Source organism: Otolemur garnettii, unplaced genomic scaffold (genome assembly GCF_000181295.1).
Source record: "Otolemur garnettii isolate 467f Iridium unplaced genomic scaffold, OtoGar3 scaffold00011, whole genome shotgun sequence".
NCBI lineage: Eukaryota > Metazoa > Chordata > Mammalia > Primates > Galagidae > Otolemur > Otolemur garnettii.
In genome coordinates, this window is record NW_003852406.1 from 33,009,165 (window position 1) to 33,018,452 (window position 9,288).

A 9,288-nucleotide genomic window follows, 5' to 3' on the forward strand; every position below is an offset into this window, starting at 1 on the left:
TGGAAATGTCCAGCTGCTAGAAAACAAACAAAAAAACCTTTTAAATTAAGTCTGGGCTTGGCACCTGTAGCATAGTGGTTATGGTGCTAGCCACATACCCTGAGGGTGGTGGGTTTGAACGTAGCCTGGGCCAGCTAAATGCAACAAAAAACCAGCCAGGCATTATGGTGGGTACCTGTAGTCCCAGCTACTTAGGAGGCTGAGGCAATAGAATTGCTTAAGCCCAAGAGTTTGAGGTTGCTGTGAGCTGTGATACCACAGCACTCTATGGAGGGCAACAAAAGACTCTGTCTCAAAAAACTAACAAACAAAAAATATAAGCCTGCAAACTCAGGAGTTGATGAAGTGGTGGCCCAGAGGGCTGCTGGGCTGGGAACTGAATGCCCACATAGGGACTGGGGACAGGGCCGTGGGTCTGTGTGAGGACCTAAGAACCTAACTCCCAGAAATTAAAAAAAAAAAAAAAAAAAGCATAGTCATTGAAATAAAAACCTCAATGGATGGATTTACCAGAAAATTAGATTCAACTGTAAGGAAAATTAGTGAACTAGAAATTATACAGTAAGCCACAAGAACAGTGAAGAGAAAGATGAGCATTAAAGAGAAATGAAGGGCGTGCCTATGGCTCAGTAAGTAGGGAGCCGGCCCCACATACTGAGGGTGGTGGGTTCAAACTCAGCCCCTACCAAACCGCAACAACAACAACAAAAAGAGAAATGAAGAATAAGTTTTAAAAGTTCAAAACACATCTGACAGGAATGTTTAGAACAAAAAGAGAGCAATAATGCATGTATGCAAAGAGAGAGTGGGTTACAATGTTTCAGAATTGATTAAAGACATGAAACTTCAGCTCGAGGAAGCACAAAGAATTTCATTCCACCCTAGCTCATCATGGTGAGACTGCATAATTTCAAAGACAAATGAAAAAAATCTTAAAATTAATCAGAGAAAAAATGTGGATTCTATACATGGAGCCATGATTGGGTGACAATCAGGCTCAGAGGTCAGCGTGAAAATACTGTTTACATCTGAGTTGCCCAGTGCAGGGTTGGAGACAGAGAAAGTGCTGTTTGTGGGTTGGATAAATTGAATGAGATGAAAAAGTGGTTTTATTAGCCACATAAAAACAGATTTCTGGACAGAGGGAAAAAAAAAAAAACTATTCTTCTAGGAGTACAGAGTCCTGAAGAAAGAGCGCAGAGTCAAAATATCCAAGCTTAATTCTGTGTGACCCGGGACTTGTCTACGTTGTCTCCTGAACATACCATAGTCAACCCACACTACTGAGCGCTCGGCAGCCCTAACCCAGCATCAGTCTGGAGACTGTACCATCTAATAAGACAAAGTCCCTGTCCCCAACAAGCTGCCAGCCTGGCCAGGAGGGACTTTTTTAGATCACTGATCACACCCAGCTGACAAGTGCAGTGACAGTAGCGGGTATAGGAGGAGGTAAAGATCGCAGGGAGTGAGAGAAGATGGCAGGAAGTATCCGTTTCAGTTGCAAAGACAACATGGAATGAGCATTAAGTGCACAGACCATGCGGAAAACACTGGTCTTGTTGCATCAGAAAGTGGTGTATGGGAGTAAAGATGTGAGGGTCAGTGAGGCAGGAGGGACGGAGGTGAAGCCAGGAGGCGGGCAGGGGCCAGACCAGGCTGGGGCTGTATGCCTGGCCAAGAAGAATCTTCTTCTTTCACCCAAGAAGATACAAGATGCCAGAGAAGGCCCTGCTTGCCTTGCAGGGGGGGAACACCAGAGGAGAATGTGTTCTTCTCAAATTTGTGCATCACACCCAAAGCTTGGCAGGTAGGGAGGCTAGAGTTCAAGAACAGTACACTTTGATTGGGCAACACTCTTCTTAGCTACAATTTCTTTCTCAATAGGTGATGAAATTCTGGAACTCAATGGTGAATCGATATCTGGATTAACACATCAGGACGCTTTGCAGAAGTTCAAGGTGACTGTTTCTTTTCAATATATGCCAAACTCTAGGGCTTTCAGGCAAAAGAACCAACCCCCGTCAGCACCCAAACCTACAAATACAAACTGTGGGATCCTTTACACGGGGCACCCTGCCAATGCCAATGGAGTTTCAAAAAGACCTTACTCAGAAAGTAAGAGTGTAATGAGGGTTGTTTAGGGGGATTATCAACTATTTAAGATTTATAAAACTTTTAAAAACATCCCGTGTATTTATATTGATATATTTACAAATCTTAATAATGGCAGTCACTAAAAGATATTTACAGTCTCCATTCATCCCGCCCTCCACCTGACATATATATCATATTTATGTGTGTATATATATAAATCAGCCGTCTAAGTACTGTCACGTCCCTGCCTACACGCCTGTATTTATGTACTCTGCCCATGCACACTCAGCCACATTTCCTGAGAGTATTTCATTTCTGTTCGTAGTGAGGCCAGTTTTCTTCACCGGTCCCTGGATCACTGCTGGACCTTGTAGCCTTCTCCCTTTTCTTTCAGCAAGCCAAAAAGGGGCTCCTCACCCTCACCGTGAGAACCCGCCTGACAACGCCCCCCTCCCTGTGCAGCCACCTGTCTCCCCCGCTGTGCCGCTCTCTGAGCTCCAGCACCTGCATCACCAAGGATGGCAGCTCCTTTGCCTCGGAAAGTCCTCCGGCTCCTGCCAGCACTACCAAGCCCAATTACAGAATCATGGTGGAGGTTTCTCTGCAGAAAGGTAGGTGTGCTATGACTGGAGGACTCCACCACCCTCCTCTGCCTGCTGCCTGGGCCTCCCAGCGCTGGCCGAGCCACCCAGGCTGTCCTCCTTTGGAGTTGTTCCAGGAGCAGGGCAGGGTGTAGTCTTCTGGCAGATTTTATGGCCATTGCTAGGCTGGACTTGGCAGCCAGGTCCTGTCCTCTGCATAGAGAAACTTAAGACACACTTTTAAAACTGAGTGCTCAGTGCAGTGATTAGAATGAAAAAAAACAAAGATGAATCATGAGCAACACTGCACCACCTCCTCCCTCTGCTTGTGGCAGAAATAGTGGACCAGGAGCCATAGCTCTGCAGTTGACACTACCTATGCTAAGGGACCTTGGGCAGGTCACCACACCTTCCCTGGGACGCCTTCTTACCCAGAGCAGGAGATCTGAGGTTATTTCTAGTGCTGACATGTGGGGAACAGCCAGCTGGATGTTCCCTGGTCCCTGGGATTTCAGTGTCAAGAATGAGTATTGAAACCAAGTCAAGCTGATGACAGATCACTCCCTCACCACAGATACAAAACATTAACATAGTATTTACACGTTTGGTTCTGAACAAAAGTAAAGAGTCTCCAAAACTGAGGCAGCCGCCACCCCAGCAGGTGGAGAGGAGACCCAAGTCTGAGCACACACTGTCCTTTATAAGCTCACTCATTTGTTCCGCCTTCCCCTGTACAGGATTGGCTGTTGTTGCCCACCTTTTGGGGGTGATTGACAGGCTGGGGTTACATAACTAACTCCTTATTAGGCATGGTCATCTCCCAAACTTCCCTGAAGAAATCTGCCATGTAAATTGTATGGTATTAAAGTCACTAGAGGGTCCTCACTGTGTGTTCTGACCTCTGACCAGGCGACAGTCCCTAGCCACAATTTTGCTTTTGGTTCCTGCTCTCTGCCTCTAGCCCCTTCCCCACCACCTGTTTACCTTCTCCCAGACCTAACAGATACATTTGTAAAAGTAGGAATTGCCTGCCAAGCCCTTGTTCGTGGTCCTTCCACGACCTCCCTTCTCAGTGCAGGATAAAACCCCTTCACTGATGCGCCCTCCCTCACTGAGCCGAGTTTAACCCGCCCAGTGCCTCTCACACCCTCACCTGAGGCTGTCTGTGCCGGCCACATCCCTGGCCTGGTCCACCGTGTGTCTTGCTTCCTTTTGGCTTGGACCTGTGCACTGGGTGTTTCTGCCTCTTGGTGCTCTGTCCCAGCTCCTCATCCCTAGTTGAGACTTGTCACTCATGTTTTGGCCTAAATGTCTCCTCTGAGGCCTGAAGTGGCCACCTCTCACTTTCCAGCACATTTCCCGTTAACTCTCTGTGTAATACTTATCACTCTGATACGTCCCACCTCCCTCCCTCCCTCCTTTTCTCTCTCTCCGTCCTTCCCGCCTTCCTTCCCAGCCTTTCCCCATTTGACCTTACTCTCCCTGGGCTGCCCACGTGGCACTCGGACCCTAGAGCAGTGCCTGTGCGGAGCAGTGGGAGCAATGGAGCCACGAGAGGAGAGGCGGGGGCACTGCCTGACCTGCAGAGGGCGCTGTGGGACCGGAGAGAGCCGTAGGCCCCGGGAACGCTCACGAGTCCCCACCCCCCTGCCTTCCAGAGGCTGGCGTAGGCCTGGGCATCGGCCTGTGCAGTGTCCCCTACTTCCAGTGCGTCTCGGGCATCTTCGTTCACACACTGTCGCCGGGGTCTGTGGCGCATCTGGACGGACGCCTCCGGTATGTTTTTATTTCTGTTTCTGAGTAGACGCCTGGCTTAGAGTACCAGGAGCTCGCCTGGGAGGTGAGGGATTTGGAACGAGCTAGGCATGGCTCAGAGCCTCGTTCCTCGCCCTGTGGTCCTTGGGCCAGCACTATTGACATCGCTTGGGAGTTTTGTAGAAATGCAAAATCTCAAATGCCCCGGCCCACACCTGCTGAGTCAGAATCTGTGTCCTAACAAGGTCCCTATGAATTTGTGTGCATGTCTTGGTTTAAGAAGCATTGTCTCAGGCTGGCCGCAGTGGCTCACATCTGTAATCCTAGCACTTTGGGAGACTTGAGCTCAGGCTCAAATCGGTGGATTACTTTGAGACCAGCCGAAGCAAGAGTGAGACCCCACCACCACCAGCGCCCCACCCCCCCGTCTCTAAAAAATAGCTGGGCGTTGTGCTGGGTGCCTGTAGTCCCAGTTACTGGAGAGGCTGAAGCAAGAGGATTGCCTAAGCCTCAGAGTTTGAGGTTGCTGTGAACTATGATGCCATGGCACTTTACCAAGGGCGTCTATCGAAGCATCGTCTCAGAGAATACCAGTCCAAGACAGAAAACATGAAGATAAACAGAATTTAATACAGATTTTACAATATAGAATTTACAGTGACATAAATGGGAGCTTGGATGAGGTTTACTTGTGAATTCTAAATGGAAAATACAGTTTGATTTTTTAAAAAATTAGTATAAATATGGTTTCTTGCTGGCATAAATAAGTTATTTGCAAGTACTCCAGATGTATTTCTTTACAAATAACTTCTAAGAGAAGTACAGAGATCTAAGAGATCTAAATGTTCTTTTATTTTTTTTTTTGAGACGGAGCCTCAAGCTATCCCCCTGGATAGAGTGCCGTGGCATCACGCTTACAGCAACCTCCAACTCCTGGGCTCAAGCGAGTCTCCTGCCTCAGCCTCCCAAGTAGCTGGGACTACAGGCGCCCGCCACAAGGCCTGGCCATTTTTTGGTTGCAGCCATCATTGTTGTTTGGTGGGCCCGGGCTGGAGATTCGAACCCGCCACCTTAGGTGTATGTGGCTGGCGCCTTGCCGCTTGAGCCACAGGTGCTGAGCCTAAATGTTCTTTTTAATAAGTGATCTGAATTTGTTAAAGATTGCTTGAGCTCAGGAGTTCAAAGCCAGCCTGAGCAAGAGCGAGCCCCTTCTCTACTAAAGATAGAAAAACTAGCTGGGTGTCATGGTGGCTACCTGTAGTCCCAGCTACTCCGGAGGCTAAGGTAAGAGGATTGCTCAAGCCCAAACAGTTTGAGGTTTCTGTGAGCTATGGCATCATGCCACTCTACCCAGGTGGACAGAGAGAGACTTTGTCTCAAATAAATAAATGAACAAACATTTTATTTTATGTGTATTCCAATTTAACTTGTTACCACTTGGTACTCTCCTGAGGTATTCCCAGTGTTCCTATGTTATACTCACCACATTCATGCGTAGTACAAATGTATCATCTGGGTTTGGGCTTTGCTAAATCAGCAGACGTTTGTCATGTTTTTAAAGGTTTTCCTATACCTGCAGAATATGGAAGGGCAAGCCCTGCTCAGAGGGTATCTTGATGGAGATTCTGAATTAGAAAGGGGTTTGGTGTTGCCTTCTGCAGAAGGGTGACAGCTGATTTGCTGAGCTGCTATGCTGGTCCCTGGGATGTACTTAGGGCAGAGTGATTGCCTTAGTTCTAGAAGCAGGTGCCTCCCTGATAGACCTGCAGAAGGGTGGGGATTATTCTGGAAGCTTCTGCTTTCCTTGCCTTTGGGTGCTATATGACAGTGTTATCTTGATTAAAATGTGTACTGTTTTAGCAAGGGCGAGGGGTGACCAACTCAGCAGAAATACAGAGAAAGGAACCAGCAGGCCACAGCAGTGGAAACAGGGAACTCCGCATCAGGAAATAGCCGGCTAGTCCAGGGCTCTGCAAACTGCAGCCTATCACCTGGTGTTTATTTGTTTGTTTAAAATAAAGTGTTATTGGAACAATATGTGAGCCGTGCTCGCTTAAGCATGTATTATCTAGGGCCGCAGCCCCCTGCCTCAATAGCAGAGTTGAGTAGTTGCAACAGGAATGCCATGGCAAAGTGTGCACACCTAACAGAAATTAATATCTGACACTTCAGAGCAAGTTTCTCAGTCCCTGAGCTGGCTGTTATCAGGGAAATCATCTCACACTCTGTGCCTCAGTTTCCCCATCTGTGCTGGGAGGGGGTTGGTTGCACAGATGCTCCACATGCCCATGTGGCCTGTATCTTCTACCTCACTGGTTTTCCTGTTTAGGTGCCATCAGTGCCCTCCCCACCTTACCACTGGAATGAACTCCATCACCTTCTCTCCTATTCCCTTTGGAAGACCTCTCTCACTGCTTTCCTGCTGAGTTAGTTTTCCTTTACCACGTAACATCCTGTACATCTATGTGAGATCCAGTCTTTCCTCCTAACTGCTCTGACTATGGGGACACTGAGGCCCAAAGAGCTATGACGATTAAATCATGGTTAATTGGTTAGATTGGCTGAACCACACCCTCAATCTCCACTGGGTGTTGTTAAACAGGGAAAAAGAGGAGGGAAGTTACAGAAGGACTTTTGTTAACACGGGCCGCTCTGCAGTTGTGCCTTGGGTGTGGGATGTGCTGCTTTGGTCTGCCATCTTCTGAGTTCTGGTCAGGTGGCTGGGGAGGTCTGCTTAATGATGTGACTTTTAGATCTTACCAAACAGCCTAGCTGGAGTGGACTCGAAGGCAGTGACCTTGCCTTAAAATATGCCCATGTGGCTCACTGACTTCCTGTTGGCACGCATGCAGGTGTGGCGATGAGATCGTGGAAATCAATGACTCCCCGGTACACTGCATGACACTCAACGACGTCTACGCTATCCTGAGTCACTGTGATCCTGGTCCAGTCCCCATCACTGTTAGCCGACATCCAGACCCACAGGTAACACCCCGCTGGCTTAGTGTCTACTTCCCAGGCTTGCTCTTTCAATAGCAACATTGGAACAAGAAATGGATGAAGGCAGAGATGGTGTTGGCCGAGTCTGCACCTGAGTCCCTAAGACCTGTGCCAAGTGTCTGTGCTAACAAGTGTATACAGCAGAGGTTCCTTAACAAACTCCTATTCAGCAAAGGCAAAGAGCTGAACTTAGGGTAGCTCTTGCAGCTGAGTTATAGGCTCTCAGGCAGGAGATGCGAGAGAGTCATTCATCTCTGCATCTGGTAGGGACCCACTGTGAAGTGTCTGGACACTGCAGCTGGACACTGGAAACAGAGAGAACAGTGAGTCCATAGTGAACAGTGCTGCTCTCCAGAAGCTCGTGGTCTCAGGGAAGAGACTGACCTCATCATAACTGCAGTGTGGAGAGGTGAGTCCTGTGGGAATGCAAGAGTCCATCCAGCAGGGAAGGGTGTATAAAGTAAGAAATGTCAAAAGTCAGTTTTCTGCAGGCAGAGTGTGAGGAAGACCATTCTGGGAGGTAGGAACACGAAGCTCAAAGTCACAGTGTCAGGAAGGAGCCTGAAATGGGAGGAGAGAGATTCTGTGGGCCGCCTTTTCTTCTTATTTCCGCCCTTTCTTCTTATGGTTCTCAACCTGTGGGTCACAACCCACAGAAACTGTATTAAAGGGCAGCGGCATTAGGAAGGTTGAGAACTACTGCTTTAGAAGAACCTTACTCACTGTTTTCCTGCTGAGTTATTTTCCTTTCTTCAACATCTAGCCTTCTGTATGTCTATGTTAGATCCAGGCCTTCCTCCTAACTGCTCTGCTTATGGGGACGCTGAGGCCTAAAGAAATGTGGTCGATTATAGCATGATTAATTGGTTAAATAAACCAATTGAGAACAGAGGTTGGCAAGGCATGGGGGTTACATTGCAAAGGGCTTTCAGCAGGATGCTAAAGGGTTTGCATTTTGTTCTGTGTGGATTGAGGAACGATGGGAGGTCTCTAGCTGGAGGTGGATAGGTTCATTTATTTATTTTTTTTTTTGATCTTTGATTGCCTTGCCGAAGACAGGATAAAGTGGGTGGAGTGTGGGGTTTGTGAGAGGAAGGAGACAGACAATGAGGGCTTAAGTAGTAGATGTGGGAAGAGAATAGAGACTCAGGGGAACAGGAGACGACTCTAGGGAAGAGTGGACAGGGGCTGATGGCTGAGTAGTCCTGGGTGGGAGATGGAAGAGCCTGGTGACTGCTTAGATCAGGAGACTGAGTGAAGGAAATATCACCACCAGATTCTGCGTACTTTATGTCCCTCATAAGAGTGGAATCATAACAACATGTGTCCTGTGACTGGCTTGTTTCACGTAGCGTGATGCCTGCAAGGTTCACCCATGTGGTAGCAGGCATCTGCGTTTCCTTCCTTTTTATATCTGAATAATAATCCTTTGCATACCACATTTTATCTATCATCTGTTGAGGGTACTTGAGTTGCTTCTACCTTTTGACTATTGTGAATAATTCTGCAGTGAATATGGAGTACAGATAGCTCTTTGAGATGCTAATTTCAGTTGTTTTGGGGTATATGGCCAGAAGTGGAATTGCCAGATTGTGTGATAATTCTATTTTTAATTTTTGGAGGTGCCTTCATGCTGTTTTTCACAGCAGCTGCATCACTTTACACTCCCATCAACAGTGCGCAGGGCTCTATTTCCTCCAGATCTTTGCCCATGCTTGTTATTTGCTTTTTGGGGAGCCATCCTATTGGGTGTGAGGTGGCATCTCATTGTGGCTATCATTTGCATTTACCCTGGGGAGCCATCCTATTGGGTGTGAGGTGGCATCTCACTGTGGCTATCATTTGCATTTACCCTGGG

The 9,288-nt window shown here is 47.7% G+C and overlaps 1 protein-coding gene across 1 annotated transcript in view; it reads left to right on the top strand.

The window, feature by feature from the left end:
• The window catches only part of IL16 (interleukin 16), a 105,160-nt gene that overhangs the window by 74,105 nt on the left and 21,767 nt on the right, over positions 1–9,288 (top strand). The window contains exons 7-10 of the mRNA XM_023510104.1: positions 1,885–1,958; positions 2,489–2,705; positions 4,334–4,451; positions 7,283–7,415. Coding sequence (XP_023365872.1) covers positions 1,885–1,958; positions 2,489–2,705; positions 4,334–4,451; positions 7,283–7,415 — 542 coding nt within the window. The remainder of the gene's footprint in view (positions 1–1,884; positions 1,959–2,488; positions 2,706–4,333; positions 4,452–7,282; positions 7,416–9,288) is intronic.